Raw genomic sequence first — 18,064 nt, forward strand, 5'->3', positions numbered from 1 at the left:
CGAGGCTCGGGGGCTACACCCAACGGATGCACCCAGGGGCGCATCCCGTTGAAGATCGAAGGACAGGCGGAGTTTACTAACGCCGAGATGGCTGCGGGAACTCAAAGACTTGGAGGGTTGCTTTTATGACAATGAGCACCGACCAGCTTCATGACTTCAACAAGAACCCATTCAGCGACTCGGCGCTCGGGGGCTTGATGGAGGTAGACCTAGGCACCTACCTGCCGAGTGGGGTCCAGTTCTTCAGGGAACGACTCCGCAAAACGACCCGGCGTACAGACACTAGGCTGGATGATGGAAAGGGTCCTCTAGGATCAGGATCTGGGCTAATTTGGATAGCTACAATATCATGTATCTTAACCGACCTGATTCCTTGTAAATAACCCGAGTATATCTTAACCAAACTTGTAACCCATGGCTGCTCGGCTATGTAAGGGAGCTGGGGGGCATCAGAACAATGCAACTAGCCCGCACATTCCACAGAACCCTAAACCAACCAATACAATCCAGAACACAGGACGTAGCGTGTTACGCTCTTGGCGACCCTAACCAGTCTAAAAGCCTTGCATCTTTGTGTTATCATCAAGTTCTTGGCTCTGCGATCTTCCTCACCTACAAATCTACTACCTGAGCATACCCCGGGTTGACTTGCTAGAGTACAAATCCGATAGTTTGGAAACATGGAGACCCTTAAAAATGAAAAGAAAGATGGCATGAGAACCCGTCTACTTTTAAATCGAATAGATTTTTACTTTGAATTTTAGGGCATGCCGACACAACACCATTTGATTAAAGTATCTCAGTGCTTACAAATCCCTATGAGAGACACTTAAGCCTACACGAACAAAGAAAGAGAAGTTGTGTTGGCCGTCATCTTTTGTCGGAAATTTCCAGCTCGGGCGATGGAAAATTCCGGTTGTTCGCCAGAGATTTTCAGCACTAAGTCGGAGGTGTTTCCACCGGAAATTTCCGGTAGACGTCAGCGTCAGAAATTTCTGGTCCATGCGATGGAAATTTCTGTCTGTCTACTAAAATTTCGGCCAGGTGTCATGCAAAAGTCACATTTGACGTGTGACCATATATATACCCTCTCACTCCCCCTCTTTACTGCTGCTGACTCTTTCTCACCAACCCTAAGACAAGCACTCTCTCTAGCATTCATTCCTCTCTCATTTTCTCCACTCTAGAGCCTTCCATGCAAGATTGGAAAGTGTAGTTTGTGAGAACTTATGTGAAAGAGTGTGTGTGAGAACTGCAGTCATCTCTTAAGCACACTTGAGGTCTTCATCAAATCGGTTCATTATGTTTTTTACTCTTGGAATCTCGGATTCCTAGACGGCTAGGCGTCACAGTTGAGCGCTCAACTCATGTGGGTAGCCCCGGCAAGTTTGTATCACCCATCTTCGCGGAGGATCTCTTAGCAAGTAACTCAGCCTTGATCTTTGTGGTCGTTTGAGAACCTAGCTTTTGGTGGCCTACTCAACGGAGACGTAGTTTTCTTTGTGGAGTGAACTTTGGAAATTAAATCCTTATCTCTCGTGCTCTTGTTCTACCTACTTTATTTATTTTGTCTCGATCTACTTTTGTGTGAAGCTTGAGCTGCATGGAACTAGTGAATTCTTTGTTCTACACCTTAAGTAACTTGTCTATATGTGAAACTCTCTAAAATTACTTGTTTTTGTGCGTAGATCTCGTCTCTCATTTGTTACTGAAAATCTCCGATAGCACAACCAAAAATTTCCAGTCAGGACTAATTCATTGCAAGTTTTCCGAAATATTCTGCAGAAACGCCTATTCAACCCCCCCCCCTGCGACATTAGGGATCTTTCAAAGGTAAAATAACTAGGCGCCAGCACATATCTTCATGAAAATATGCAAATATATGCATGAATGGTACAAGAGAAGACACATAGCCAAAAATCTCCTTTTTCAGTTATTCGATCAATCATATGTAGAAGTAAATTTCAAATGACACTGTGCTTAAACTCTAGTTGAAAAAAGAAAGATGCAGAAAACGCTTTTCTACATACGATATCTTTGATATCTTCATAGTTGGTACAATCAGCTATTCCAATCCTTTCTGCAATACAAAAAAAATAACATCAGATTTGAACATTAACTAACACTTAAACATGATTTTCAAGTCCCAAAGTATAATACAATTTGAATGACAGTCATGCTATCCAAATGATCCCCCCCACAACCACACACACACCCACACAACCACACCCAAAGGCATAACAACATCAAGAACTCACATCAACCAGAGGGTGTCAATACTAACCTCCAACCTCACGATAATTAAACATCAGAGAAACAGACAGCACCAGCTTGTCGCATTTGATCTTGAATACGCAAGTAAATTTCAGGATTATGATGCAAAACTAAGTTCATGAACTAATATCTTCATCGAACCTTGAGATCTTGCATGTTGAAGAAGGTAATCCAATAACCATAACTGCAAATCCATGTACTAAAATAGTAAGATTGAGGAAATATCTCATTCAACTTTTGTCAAGATTGTAAGTCAAAAAAAAACTGTGATAATCAGAATGTCAATGTCTAGTTGCACCCTGGAGTCCAACACTACTATAGCTGCCTGATCGATCAAAACAAAAGGGCCTCTTCTACCATGAGCTAATTCCACCTAGATATAGTTATAAACAATAGTAAAAATAACAGATAACTATCCTCTCTATGACCTGGAGATCTCTCAGGAAAGAAACATGAATTCATACAAGTTCCACCTACCCACAACCTATGGTTGTTGTATCCATCACGACCATAAATTGCATCTTCAACATCACGTGGGTCCTCAAACTGCAAAAAATGCATCACTATGTTGTTAGTCCTCCATCATCTTCCTATGTAGATTATTGATTTTACTAAGAATTTAGACAATTCTTATTTAACTTTTTATAGAGCACTTAGCATACTGATTTTATTCCATTGTTTGTCACTTATCGGTCCACATGAAAACTCATCTCTGAAAAGTGAAAACCATGGTTTGCGACAATTTTTTTAATGCCACTAAATCTATGAATCGTAAATATGACGAGAATGAAACATCATCACAGCAAGCAGACAAAGATATCCTTACCTCAACAAAACCAAAACCAGGAGACCTTGGAGGAATTTTCAAGTCGATTACCACGATACAGCCATACTGCAGAATCAGAAGTAATGTAGAACATAAATGATCTAGATGTTACATTCGACAAAATAGAGATACAGACAAAAATTGGCAATGCCAATTCCATCCTGCATTGCCTTCCAGAGCTCCATCCATATTTGATAATGTTATTAGTTGGCAAAACACTGCAATGGATAAATCCAGACTGTGAACAGAACTCCCAATATCACCAAAGTATGTTGCATAGCTTGATTAGGTTGGGAGTACACAATAAAAGTAAAATAAAATAAACAATCACATTGCTCAGTGTACACAGTTATCACACTCAGTAGAGAAACCCCAACATTGCATCATAGGCATCTCTTTCACTTCAACAAACGTCACAAAGAAATTCCTCCTAACAACTCTAATCTCCCCATGTCATATTTGGTACTCATAAGACAAATCGCATAATTGACACGCCATGACAACATCTCCATTAATCTAGCATTCACTTAACAGACAAGAAAGGCTAGACCCTACTTAAGAGTTAAAGGATCCAACCAACTACTCACCTTGTAGAAGAGATCCTCTACTTCCCTCTAGCATGCAGATGTCATTAGGGAGATTGCCCCATTGTAAAAAAACGGACGAAACCAATAGGTCAACCGAAAAAATTGAGAACCGAGTCGTGAAGATTGCCCCAATGTACAAAAAGTACGACCGAACCAACGGTTCAACCGAAAAAACTAGGAACCGATGGTCTAGCCGGTTCAGCTCACCAAAAAGATCGGTTTGAGGAAATAAACAGAGCTAACAAGCTAATTTTGTGTGATATTGGGTTGCAAGTCAGCCAAATACACACAAAAAGGCCCAAAGCGTAAAACTCCAAGAAAACTAGAAGAAAATAGTGGAGGCTTGAGGAAATAAACAAAGCTAACAAGCTAATTTTGTGTGATATTGGGTGCAAGTCAGCCAAATACACATAAAAAGGCCCAAAGCGTAAAACTCCAAAAAAAATAGAAGAAAATAGTGGAGGCGTGAGAATTGAACCCTACCCTCCAAGGGTAAATCCCACCTCACCTAACCATCTCATGCAACTCAATAGTAAATGAAGTGAATATACACAAAATATGATGTTAGTAAACCGCGGTTCAACTGGTTGACCCCCTAGTCAGACCGTTGAACCAGTGGCCTCACTGGTTCAATGACCGGTTCAGCTTTTGATTCTATGGATTTCCCACGTAGAACATGCGCCTATTGCACGGGTCATTGTTCCTGCAACAAGGATATTTAGCAAACTTACCGCTCGAACCACAAAACCACTGTTCCAACATAAACCAAAACCGTACAAGTGCGATCAAAGATTGCCAAGTGTGTGCAGTGTGACTCTAATCCATTTTTTCTTTTTAAGTTATAAAAATACTCTAAGCATGGCTAAGCAACTAGTTAGATTATTTAGTTAACTAGCTAACATATGATAAGGATAAGGAATGGCAAATCAAGAAAGGTAAATGCATGAAAAGTAGGTACAACAATACGATAAATAAACATAACACATAACCCATAATTACTCAATTGAGATAACTAAAACTAAATCAATTTAAGCGGGGAAAAATATCATGCTTAGCTGCTTGCCTTGATTTTCTTCCGGTTCAACCATGTACTCAAAACCGGGCTCGGGCTCAACGGTGTCGGTGGGCTCAACGAGCTCGCTCTCCGGCGTTTCGGTTACTAGAATGCATGAATGGATGCGTATGTTAGCATGATGCCATGTTTGTGCATGAAATGATATGCAATGAAGAGTGAATGGCACAAAATGCAATGACACACAAGCACGAGCTATTATAGATAAACAACCAAGCATCACTGGCACTTAAGTAAGACAACCTTAAGCAAGAATTAGCGGAAAAAACTTATACAGCAAGCATAAATCATGAAACAAATTGAGCATACAGAAAATTTTTACATATCCTGCAAATCACCATGCATAACACTTTTACAAGTAAACTGTTTGGGTTGCGCCGTCTGGCAAACTGGAGTAGCATCTAAAGACCCTAGGCTATTTAGTTGAAAGGTATCACGATAAACAATGGACGCTATTGAAGCAAATAATCCTGCCGAAGTTTTTAAATTCCAGGCAACAAGCCACCTAGAAATTTTATTTTTCAAAATCAACCACTGTTATGGGTGGAACATAATTGCACACTAGAATTCGATAGAGAGACTACCACACTCGAGTTGGGGAGGGGTTTGCATCGCCTCACCTGCGTTGACTCGACAGTGGCAAGGGCCGACTCAGTTGAGAAGCTTCACTGGAGCAGAGGGTTCGAAATTCGGGATGATTCGAAATTTAGGATGACAGAGGGAGACTTTCACTTTAAAACCATTCATAGTCGGTAGATCTCTTCTTCTTCCAGGCTGGGCCTGGTCCGCTGCCTGGGCTGGCCCAGCCGTAAGCAAAACTGACACCGGCCAGCCGGAGTCATGGGCGTGAAATATGGAAAAGCCGAGGGACTCGGCCGAAAAGTGCAGCGCCCATCGCCGTGCCGTCTCCTTCGTCTTCCTTCCCCTCTCCGGTGGTGGCTCCGTGGTCTTCCTCGCGTAGCCTGCCTCTCTCTCTCTTCTGGTAAGCTCCTCCGATCGAGCGCTCCCACATCAGCCTCAGCTTTGAATTTGCTAGTTTCCGCTTGGATTCGGCCACCGCACTCTGTTCCTCTCGGTGAGACTTTGGAGACCTCTCCATGATAGCGGTCAGATCGCGCTGTTTAGGTTTGAGAGGATGGCTAGTGTCGCCTGTTTCTTGTTTGCTTAGGTACTGTTAGATGATGCTGAGTGACGAGTCGGTGGCTGATTAGTGTCGGTCAGGGTCACGCGTGGGAATGAAATTTTGAGGTTAATTCTAGGTAGCAAAACTGTGGATGCGTTGTTTGTGTGCGTGATTGGTAGTCGTGGTTGGTGCAGATATTCACTAGTTGGATATGCAGTCCTCATCGATCCATGTGGTTGTTAATTTCGTGGAGAATTGGAGGCGTAAATGTAACTTTTTTTTTCTGATGATGGCTGAGTTTATCTTTCATCTTTATTGCTTGCTTGATACATTCCCCTATTTTTTTTCTATTTCTTGTTGGCTTAAGTCTTGTACGCTTTTTTAGTACTCCCCTTTGTAGTTATTTAGATCTGGCAAGGTTGCAAGTTTGCCTAATGTTTTACTTGTCTCTTTCAAAATAAGCAGGGTTTCCTTTTTGAAGGGAAAAAATACTTTATTACTACTAAACAACTTGATAAATGCATTTGGTCTTTCTTGGTTGGTTTATTCTATGAGCCCATAACATGTCCTTCAATTGGTGTAGTCCTGAATTCATCAGTGGTGACCTCTGTTTTGTTAGGTCATACATAACTCGGGTGACTATCTGCTGTTGGCCCTTTGTAGAAGATCTGCCAGTTTTTGTTTTAGCACTATAATGATTTTGTATTTTTAGCTTGGTCACTTGTTTGTGTCTACTGAATTTTGGGGCTGAGATTTAGATATCATTTCGTCTCATTGCAATTAGAGGGTTTTTTGCAGTTAGCTATTATTATTAGATGATAATTTCTTTTGCTAATGCTTGGAACATTTTATACATCTTTCAACTGCCATATAAAATTGCATTCTTGTTTCATAGGTAATCAGGTTGGCATTTTCATCTATTTTATCCATAGCTCATTGGGCTCATGGATGGGAACAAGGACGAAGCCTTGAGATCTATCGAGCTTGCAAAATCTGCATTTGCATCTGGGGATAGGCAGCGCGCAGAAAAATTAGTCAGAATTGCTCAAAGATTGGACCCTAGTGTTCCACTTGATGATTTGTTGAGCCCAGCTGAGAAGTTTGATATCCTGAATGGTGCTAGTTGCCAAGGCAAAACAGGAAGAGGCCAAGCTTGTGAACACCCCAAAACACCAAAAGAATCAGTTGGTCATGTTAATGTTGATCAGGTCTACACTGAGGAGAATATTAGAGCGGTTCAGGATATCAGGAAGAAGAAGGATTATTATGCAGTTCTTGGAGTAGAGAGGAGATGCACTGTGGAGGAAATTAGGAAGGCCTACAGGAGATTATCACTGAAGGTTCATCCTGACAAGAATAAGGCTCCTGGGGCAGAGGATGCTTTCAAGTTGGTAAGCAAGGCATTCAAGTGCCTAAGCAATGATCAGTCGCGGAAGACTTATGATCAAACAGGAACCATTGAGGACCATGAGTTTAATGAGCAATATCCCAATGCCATGAGGCGGGGAATGGCCAGGCGGAGGACGCAAGCAAGAAGTGGCTTCTATAACTACGAGGAAGATTTTGATCCAGATGAGATATTCAGGTCCTTCTTTTATGGCACCCATGATAATTTGTTTCGTGCCCAGAATACCTACAGAGCAAGGGGAACAGTTAGGCAACAGCAACAGAGAAGGGAGCATACAGTGCAGGGTGGTTCTGGCATAAACCTAACAGTGTTAGTGCACCTTGCAGTGGTATTGATTATTGTTTCACTTGCATTCATTCCGGTGCAGCAGCCTGAGTATTCCCTGCAGAAGACATATTACTTCCCCATATCAAAGGTCACTCAAAAGCATGGGGTGGAGTACTTTGTCAGCAAACAAGATTTTGATCAGAAGTTTCCACAGGGGAGTCAATCTAGAGAGATTCTTGAGCAGTATGTTTTTAAGGACTATAAGAGTCTGCTTGGAAGATATTGCCATGTCGAACGTCAACGGCGTCAATGGGCTAAGGACTACCCTACCCCTAACTGTGACAAGCTAAGGAACCTATCTGTAGCATAAATTGTGCATATGTGATTAGTTTGGTCTCTCATTTTCATCCTTGGAAGAATATCACTCATCTTCGCAGGTAATATCCATTATTTTTCCTGAACACAATTCAAATAAGGTGGTTGTTGTGTGTTCTCATGTGTAAATCCAAGTAAATATTTCTGAGTTTTCTCATAGCCTCAAAGTATAGCCAGGACTTATACAGAAGGTAAGCTACCTGTTGGTTCTTATTATGATGCTTGAACTCTTAGGGAAAGAGTAGTACAATTGTACAGATATTGTTTGAGTAGAGCTCAGGCTGGTTGCTTTGACTGCCTAGATTCTAGGAAGCATAATGCTGATGTAGACTAGGTGGAACAGTATTAAAACCTGAGCAGTTAATTTGATCTAATAGTTCCTCTATATCATTACACAACTTATATGTGTGAGTGTGATTGTCATTTCATGGAGAAGTTGATTGATCTGTTCAGTTGATATTATGTCAAGTAACTTAACTAAAGTTTGGTCTCTCCCTGTCTGGAATATGTCTCACATAGGTCTTGTTTTCCTGCACCTCTGTTGGATGATGCAGGCGTAGCATGGCAATCTTTTCGATAGAAAAAAGAGCTGTATGGTTTCTAGTCCATCTGTTTGTGAGACGACACAAGGCCGATACCTGGAAAATGGTGCTACCTGTTGTTATGATATTCGACTGGTATATGTTCGGGCAATTTACACGACTCGTGAAGCAGTAAGCCAGAGCATACAGGCCTTCTTTAATTACTACATGAAGAGATACGGTGGCTGGCGACCAGCTGATTGAAGTTCCGCTGTGCGTGTTCATGCTGATGCAGCCCAAAATATTCGTCTGAATCAATTACCACCTGGCACTTGCCTCCAGATGCTGAACTTGTTAATGGATGTGAATTCTTGTCCAAATATCTACCCTGAAAGGTGGTTAACAAACTTGTGATTGGCATTAAAACCACCATCATGCGTGCCTCCACTTTACTGTAGAGTAAACCCCTTTAAAGGCAAATGGAAACGTGGAATACTTGTCATACTTTTATGCGAGGTCCAAACCTCTCTAATAATTGTTCCCTTGCCACATATTTTTTACATCATCATTGATGTCACTATTGGGCAACGCAGTCAACGGAAAATTAAGGGAAAAACTTAGTGGGACCTACATGTCAGCCCCTCTAACATCATCCTGCTCATTCTGTCGCGCAGCACGGGCAAGCTCACGCTGATTAGGGATATTTGGACTTCTAGTGGCATAATAATTAAGTTCGGGGACATAGGGCATATTTGATTGGGTACTAAAGTTGGGCAAAATGTGGGCTTGTGGCTTGTAAATTCTTAGCCACAAATATGACAAAGTCAGTAAAAGAAGAGTGAGGAACCACATTTGCAGTGGTCAACCAAACACTAGCCCAACAAACCATGATGGTTTCACTAAGTTTAGGTGTTGTAATGTCAGGCTCAACCAACACATAACCTAAGATAAAAACCCTAAGTGAGTTCGATAACTGTTGTTGTCCTCTACTCATATACTTATATAAGGAAAAAAAGTGGAATTTACAAATTTAAAAAAAAGAGAGAAAAAATATTATTGTACCATCAGAGCAGGGTGGTTCTGAAAAAAAAAACAGAAGCAAGTGAGAGAGAATACAGCGAGCCATTGAGGAGGTTGTTGGCCATTGCCTCTTACCTCTTTTGGTAGTTTGGAAACATTCCGATGGCAGGCAGATTAGCCTTAGGCTAATCACAACGGGGTTTCATGTCCATGTTTCCAAGAATGCCACGTCAACTTTGTAGAAGGATGAAACACCCTCTCTCAATAGAGAGTTTCATCTCACTATTTCATGTGCCAACATACTACTTAAATGCTGCAAATAAATAACCAATAGGATTTACTCAATTGTGTGAAGATGAAACAAAACACTCTCAATGGAGGTTTCACATGGTTTCCAAGTTCTTGGAAATGGGTTAACATAGTTTCATCCTCATGAAACTCCATGAAACTCTTACTTCTTAAATGATGTGCCATGTCATCCAAATTGCTGATGTGGCAGGCTAATTAATGCCATGAAACTCCCATTGTGAATAGTCTTATGGGTGGAAACAAAGACACTTTGGTTGGGGCTCAAGGCCCCAATCATCAAATGTTGCATCACACCAATCAAATGCTAGTAGGACTTGACATCATCGAAGATTGTTTGTCTACTGATGATTGCTCTCTACCGCCTCATGATAAAACTATGAAAGCTTAAGGAAACACTTACTCTAGCTCTTTATATTCTCGAATAATCAATATTACTCCCATATCCAACTTAATGTAGAATGATAGAATTGATATGGATGCGCATTTTGCTATTTTTACTTGCAAAACTCTTTAATACCATATGCCACGGTTTGTTTATGTTAACATAGTGACATGAGCAATATTACATCATAGTTTGATTTGATGCTCAGAATGAATGATATATCTTATTTTTCTCCTTGAAACTATATTTTTTTCAAATATACTTTTCTAGAATAGTTAAAAAAAGTTTAATGCTGCAAGAAAGTCCTTATTCAGGTAACTCGCAAAAAAATAAAGTCCTTATTCAGGTAGTAGTCGGCATGGGTGTTCCAGAAGCCGCCGACTCTATTACCATCACGACACCAGACAACGGCCCAGACTCCCCAGACCTCTCTCTGCTCGCGAAAAATGGCGGCGGCGGCGGAAGGGCTGGCTGCCTACCGGGCGGTGCTGCGGGCGGCGCGGCGGACTTTTGCGGGCGACCAGCTGATGCTGCAGGAGTCGGCGGTGGAGATCCGGCGCCGCTTCGAGGACCACCGCGGCCTTGCCCCGGGCTCCGACGAGGCGGCGCGCGCCCTCGCCGACGCCCGTGAGGCCGCGCACTTCATCACCCACATGATAGTTCAGGCCACACGCGCGCCCTCCGGATCATTCGGTACGATTCGATACGGCTCACCAGTCACGCCTCCCCCCGCTCTAGTTGCTCGTGATCTAGGGCTTCGATTGGTTCGGAAAATTGGCGTTTGGTTCTGAGTAGGAGCAAATTGGAGGTAAATAGAATAGATGCCAGGAGCAGGAGGGTGATGAATTCAGTCCATGGATCTTTACACTAATTAGTATACAAGATAATCTACTGCATTTATCTTGATGAATTACAGCATTTCTTATGCCTGCAGAATGGTTTCTATAACACTCGTGAGCTTACTAAACTTTTAAGGCTGCAAGGAGCCAAATTGTTGACGAGGAGAGTTCCTATTGAACTTGCTATTTTTGCATTGCGCTGGCACTTCACTGTGGAATGTATGTATCTCGAGTAGAGACTCTCAGATTAGGATTAAAATAAAACCCTCGGCGGGGAAAAGACTGCTCGTGCAGCATTACAACTGAGAAGAAACCTCAGCGAAGCCAGCCGAGAAAACCCCAAACCACGGCTTCACCCTATAGGGCCTCACCGTAACCTGGGCTGACCACGAGCCACTGATTTGGCGACTGCAACTACCCTCTGGTAGGATGGCCCCAACCAACCACAGCTGCCACAGGTCTGCACCCTGCCACTATTTTTTTTTGGGTTGCCGGTGAGGGGATTTTTTTGGTGCCACCAGGATTTGAACCCTTGTTGTTTTCTCTCTCAACTTAGGAGCTTATCATTACACCACAAGAGTGTTGGACTCTCAGATTAGGAATTGCTAGAGGTATTAGAGCACAAACAAGAGTAGTTGGTTGTAATTTACACAACTTTAGAAAAGTTGTGTCTGTTGCAACTTCCATACAGAAACTTTCACTACCCCACACAAAATCCAGAAGCTTAGCTCCTTTGGTGACTTCATACAACTATGTATTAGCAAAATTGTTAAAAAGGAGAGTGCCGTGACTTACCATTTTTGAAATGTGCTTGCTCTTTACCATGGGATGTAATGAATCTTGAGTAGAGACTCTCGGATTAGGATTTCCTCAGTATTTGAGCACAAGCAGGCTTAGTTGGTCGTTTTTTATGCAAATTTTGTTGTGCCTGTTGCAACTTTCACTGAACCAAAACAAAACAGAAGCCTAGCTTCTTTGGTGTCTTCACAAACAACTTTTAGTAAAGTGGTTGCTTGAGTAGTTGTAGAGAACTCTGACAATTCTATATGTATCACCTGCATTTACAGTAGTCCAGTATTTCACTCACAATACATGGGTGGCTCCATGTGACTAGATTGAAGTTACCTATGCCATATTCTGAATTGGTTCAGTTCTGGCCAGTAAATTTCATTTGTGCTAGATTTGAACTTACATAACATGTTGTTTACACAACCTTAACCATGTCTACAATTCAACACAGTTTTTAGCTTTATCTGAACAGTAAACACTAATCCCAGGGGAAACATAATCTTAGGCCTAACGCCTAAGTAATTTGGCATGTTTAGAGCCTTAGAGCTATGGAGCACAAAATGACATAGACATAAAGATGTAAGGGACAGTTGTGACTTTGCTTTTGTGAAAGGCTTGACTTATGTCACTTTGCAAAAGAAGAAAGCAGGGCTTAAGGTGCTTAAGCTTGCTCACTTTTACAATTTTGTGCTTGAACTTAATACTATTATTAATTAGATCAATTGCAATGAAGCATAAATTTGGCACTGAAAAACATGATGAAGCAATTCAGTGAGTACCTTTGTAGGTATACCATGTTATGTGGAAGCCGTGAACTGACCCCAAGTATGGAGTGTTCTCAATAACCAACTATGTCTTACTTTTCTCTGTGTTTGTAATATATGCCTCAAAGTTCCATGCCTGTTAATCCTGTCCTTCAAACACAAGACAGCAGCTTCTCACACACAACAACGGCTGTAGTGCTGTGTGAGAAGCTGTTGATGTGCATGAACAAGTGCAGTTATCATACACATGGCAGATCATGATCTTAGTTGCTAAGATACTCGCTACTCACCAACTGCTGCATTGTATGTGGGTGGCAAAGTACAGACAGATCATTTCCTTATATGCTCTTGAACTGATTCTTGAATGATGTAATTAGTGACTCCCGAACTGTTGATCTAAAGTGAGTGGACAAGTGCCTTGGAGACACCATGCACAAACTAATTCACCAACCAACAAGTAACCAGTGATAACATATATCCTTTGGGCTTTGGTGTGCAAAATGTAACAATTGGCTCACTGAAATTCTCCCTGGAAAGGATTCTTGCATACCTTTTTTGCGATTTAAAACATGCCACTAGTCTTGCATTTATAATTTAATTCTGCATTCTCTAGGGCATTTTGTCTCATAATTGTTTGAAGTACCATTTTCATCTTCCTACTAAAAATGTCGTCACTACCAGAAGACCCACACAATAACATTAGATTTATTCCTGTAGAACCAAATCCTGTTTTTGTATCTCTCTTGTCACTTGCAAGGACTTGTATATGTCTTTTAGTTTTGACACCATTGTTATATTGGAAGATTTTGTCCTACAGAGGAAATAGATTTTCCATTGGCAAATGAAGAGAACCATTTAGTGGCTGACAACTCACCAGTAACATTTATAGAGAACTTATTTATTGAGTTGCTTTGTCGAAAACTGAAGTATAGCAAAACTGCAATAGTTATATGGAGTAGAGAAATATCGAGTTCTTAGCTGAATATCAGTGTCAGTTCTATTGCAGTTATTTCATGCATGATGTGCATAATGAATTGATAATCATTTGATTCCTTGATTTGGATAAATCCTTGCTATACTATAAATCTTCTGTATGTCAAGATAGAAGATTTGACTAGTTTTATTGTCCTTAATAAAAAAATAAAAAAAATAGTTAGCGCTGGGTACATGCTTGCATATTTGAACAAAAGATGTCTATGTATTTGCAACATTTGATGTTTTATGAACTTTGAACATTCATTCTTTTTTTTAGGAAAAGTCCATTGTGCAAAGTGACCCAGTATTGGAATGCCCAAAGTTTAAATGAACAAAACAATTTGTTAGGGCTTACGTGGACTCATGCAATACTTTAGGGGATTTAGCATGGACTTTGAGCTTCTAATCATTTTTTATTGTCTGAAACAATATAAAGATATGTGAGTAAAAGCAGATCAAGTTTTTCAATCTAGTGTTGGCCTGTCTACCCTAAATACAACTCACTTCTTTTTCCAATGAGTGTACTATTTATTCTTGTGACAAATGGGATACTGTAAATTTTATGTCACCAATGTGTGGGTGTCAGTTTGGAGTTTATCACGCTGGTCTCCAAATATGCAATAGGTGCACTAAGTATTGATGAAGATGAACAGTCCAAGATCTATTGATGGATATACATCGTATTCCTTAGCCCTATTTTGGCTGTAGCAAACGAGCAATCCGTTAAACATTGGTACTGCTTGTTGTATCTGATCCCAGGTGGTCCAGGCTACACCTCATGCCCACCACCATGCCATTGCAGGGGGGCTAATAATGAAAACCTGGACTTGTATCAGCACCAGTGTAGAAATTAGCTTGTCTGGAGGAGAGCTATATCACAGACAGCTTTATTGTATGCTAAAACAGTCTTTCAATTTCTTTCAGTTCATGCTGTCTGCTGAAATAACGCGTGATTATATTTGATGCCCATCCTTAAAAACTAGATTTGATTGTATCGGAATGGTAGAGGTAGTACCATCTAGAGCTTTGATTTGATATAAAAAGAAAAAGTTCTCGCTTTCATATATACATTGATGTTCATTTACCTTTTGTTTTACTTGCATTTGGAGCTGTCCAGTCTATTATCATAACTTGTATAATTGGCTTTGCAGTTGTGAAGCCTGAGAGCGTACATGCTGGAGCTACACTGGAGGTTCCTTCCGAGGAGATCCTGTCAAAGTTAAAATAGGGGAACGCGCTAGACTGTACAAGCATTATTGCACAAACTTGCCCATCTTCAGGCTTCTAGAGATAATAAAAACAGTTTTGCATCGGCTGCTTATAGATTGTTGTATTACTGTTGGACTGAATAGCTTCACACCTTTTCCTTTTACATTTCTGTCGAGAGCATCATACCGCGCTGAGGTATGGTGCTGTTGATGTAAGCTAGTCATCTGAACTTGAAAACAAGTAAACAACCCTTTGAGATTGATTTTGAAAACTGTCTGTCTGGTGGTGGAATTTTGAGAAAGAAATTTACTGGAGCGTTTGGACTTCGGACTCGAGCTGCCGTGGAGTTGGTCATTGTTCGTGTCTTGTTCCAAAAGGCTTGAGAGGCTGGAGACACGGGAAACGCGGGTCCTCGTTCCGTTGCGTCCTCTGGCCGGACGTTGAGAGGATGGCCAAGGAGGCAGGCAGACCCCTGACTCTACGTGCCACCATCCATCCAAAGGACAATGGCCTTGTACGCATCTGCAGAATTCGTCTCGTCCTGCCTATGTGCGTCTGTCGCCTACGCTGTAGATCTCTACGCTGCCTTCCACGCAAAGCTCTTGCACGGTTGGACTTCCTGACAAGGATCGCATGCCACCGTGACAGAACAGCCACGCTGAATGCATATCGATTGGGTCATTCTAAAGCTCCGGAACGACGGGAAATTCAGGCACGTTCAGTTTTTCGCAGACAAATTCTGCTGAACGATGCATCGCTGGTGTGGCTTTTGTCACCAGAATTTCAGTTCTCCATGGCCATCCTTTGCAGGTCCCATGGTCTGTGTCATGGCTCTCAGGCCAGCAATTAGCCAAGATCCAAGATGGACTGAGGACTCTGTACGTAGCCGCTAGTGATTTGAAGCTACTACTACGATCCCGTCGCCATCTGCCTTCATTTGCTACTGCTCCATCTTCATCATGATCCGGGTGCCGTTGCGTCCAGGGAACTCGCGCCGTTGGAGCTTTCAGGAGGGTTCCATTCAATTCAAGAAAGCAGAGGCGTCGCCCATGATGCGGCCATGCCTGGCCTGGGAAGTGACCTTGCATTCGCATTCATATGGAACGGACGATGAAGGTCTCGACGGCCATCGTGGGCCCACATGTCAGTGCCTGTTAGGTGCCTGCTCTGCCAGTCTCCGTGCTGCTCTGTGCGTGGCATCTTCAGTCTGCACCTGCACGGACACTGCTGGTTCCCTGAAACTGATGCTTCACGAGTCTGCGTAGTAGTAAGTAGGCTTTATGATCTCTGAGTGATGGGAGCCTTGGCCGTGTACGCCCTTAGGTCTCTCGTGTGGCTACAGAGATTCCTTTTCATTTTGGCAGAGATCATTACCGGTTCACCAGATACAGTTCGTCGGTAGATAACAGCAGGAAGATTGTCTGTACTTGTACATGATTGGTACTGTGTTTTACTAGGGTACTACCTAGTACCAGCTGGGTTGATGGGGATTTGACTGACAGGCTAAGGCAGCACCTGCTTTGGCCGTAGTGTCGCCGCCCTGTCTCTACCACATCGCACCGGCCAGCAGCACATACATGGCGCAGCACTGCATGCATGTTGCACAGCTGCACGGCATCTGCATGTCTGCGTTTTTTCCCTATGCATGGTTCCTTCTCTGCAGTGCAGTGTTGTACAGCACCAGCAGTAGCGTCATTGTCACCTGCTGCTGACCAATCATACGAAGACACGGTGACACCTTCATGCATGGCTGCTGTCCTGCTACTACCACCATTACCAAGCATCTGAGACGGGTGGAAATGTAAATATGGATAGAAAATATCAGATATATCTGCTAAAACATCAATATTCATATCCGTATCTGAAACTAATGTGGTACTAAAGTGGATATATCTAGATATGATTTTATCAGTTTTCTCTATCCGATTCCACATCCGTATTTAACAATATACAACGCTATCGATATCAGTGAAGAATAAAGTATAATATGAGACTATTAATACTCATCTTTATGACTAATGATGAATGGTATTAATTTTAATATTAATAATGATAGTACATCATTGAAATCCATAACTAATGATTAATAATACAAATTTTAATATTACTAATGATGTATTCCATTGAAACTATTATTTTAATGATCAATGTTAAAAATAAAGATATATGAAGCTACATCCTAACTAATTATTCAGTAACTTTTAGTAATATCTACCGTGCATGATTACTGATATTGTTTTACTGAACGTGATTCAGTAATGTGGCACTTCAATTCAGTAAATCTTTTATCAGTTTATTCAATAATTTGGCTACCGGGTGTAAAATAACCGCTACACCTAAGATGCAGAATAGCACTGCCATGGATAGATATTTAATTTTATTTATTTATTATGTATTCAATTATTGAAATATTTATTGATAAATATGCTAATTTTTATAAGCGATCTTTGTCTATATTTGCTTTATTCTCATACTTTGGTTTCTACTTGTATAATTAAAAGAATTAACAAAGAAAATAGCTAAACACTATATCTCTATCTCTACTATTATTAAAGAAAATAATAATTTCTTGGTCCGTCAATCGGAGTTCTCGAAACCCAGGTAATCACTGCATGATTCAGTTTTTGTCAGTGTCCTAACCGGAGTCTGTTTTATAGATGCACTCCATCTAATCAAGTTCCACTCAGGCACCTCGCGCGCCAGCTCCATATAAGCACACACAACCACCCGAGGTTCTACCAACCAAGCCTCACATATGTATGTACAGAACCGAGGAGACGGGAATGTGTTCCAAAGCTGGCATGCGAGCAGTGAATGGCAACCGGTGCATAGTGATGCACGAGAACTTTGAGAAAGGATATCTCATGCTTGTGAGGGGGTGGTCGCGCCTCGTACAATAATGTATATATTGTCCTTTGGCCGTAGCAATACACGTGCATATTTGCTAGTATCTTCTAAATCAAGTAAATATCAAAATGCAAATCCGAATCCGAGGTATCCATTTTATATTCGTATATCCAAGTCCGTATTCATATTTGAGTTAAAATATGATAAAAATACTATCCAAATTCAATTTTGTACTAATCAAATCTGATTCCACCCATAGCTGAGAGCTGAGAGCCTGAGGCTGAGGGGTTGTTGACAGCAGGGATGCAGCCTCTTCCATTGTAGTAGCATGCATGCATGGGCAGCATGGAGGCCAAGCCAGTGCAGGTTCTGAAACCTGGAGAGCATGAGCATGTGATGTCAAAGCTCGCAGCATGCCGCTGAGCTTTTCTGCAAATTGCCGTGGCGGATGCGGCCGTGGCGGGTGGTGACTTTGTG

At 41.6% G+C, this 18,064-nt stretch overlaps 2 protein-coding genes and 1 pseudogene across 3 annotated transcripts; 2 read left to right on the forward strand and 1 right to left on the reverse strand.

The window, feature by feature from the left end:
• Nucleotides 1-2,555: 2,555 nt before the first annotated feature.
• On the reverse strand, nucleotides 2,556-5,858 carry LOC112885348 (annotated as a pseudogene).
• Nucleotides 5,612-9,013, forward strand: LOC112886791 (chaperone protein dnaJ 49-like). 2 transcript variants are annotated; one of them, XR_003227434.1, is made up of 3 exons: nucleotides 5,612-5,741; nucleotides 6,778-7,994; nucleotides 8,487-8,963. XR_003227434.1 is itself a non-coding variant. In XM_025952787.1 (2 exons), exon 2 carries the CDS (start codon nucleotides 6,827-6,829, stop codon nucleotides 7,925-7,927), a length of 1,101 nt encoding a protein of 366 aa, XP_025808572.1. In that variant the 5' UTR covers nucleotides 5,612-5,741; nucleotides 6,778-6,826; the 3' UTR covers nucleotides 7,928-9,013. The 2 variants fall into 2 exon arrangements, 1 of the variants encoding a protein (XP_025808572.1); XM_025952787.1 differs by having other exon boundaries at nucleotides 6,778-9,013.
• A 1,512-nt stretch (nucleotides 9,014-10,525) lies between these two features.
• On the forward strand, nucleotides 10,526-15,016 carry LOC112883969 (mitochondrial zinc maintenance protein 1, mitochondrial). The gene is made up of 2 exons (XM_025949247.1): nucleotides 10,526-10,857; nucleotides 14,683-15,016. Exons 1-2 carry the CDS (start codon nucleotides 10,611-10,613, stop codon nucleotides 14,757-14,759), a joined length of 324 nt encoding a protein of 107 aa, XP_025805032.1. The 5' UTR covers nucleotides 10,526-10,610; the 3' UTR covers nucleotides 14,760-15,016.
• Nucleotides 15,017-18,064: the final 3,048 nt, after the last annotated feature.

This window comes from Panicum hallii, chromosome 3, assembly GCF_002211085.1.
Source record: "Panicum hallii strain FIL2 chromosome 3, PHallii_v3.1, whole genome shotgun sequence".
NCBI lineage: Eukaryota > Viridiplantae > Streptophyta > Magnoliopsida > Poales > Poaceae > Panicum > Panicum hallii.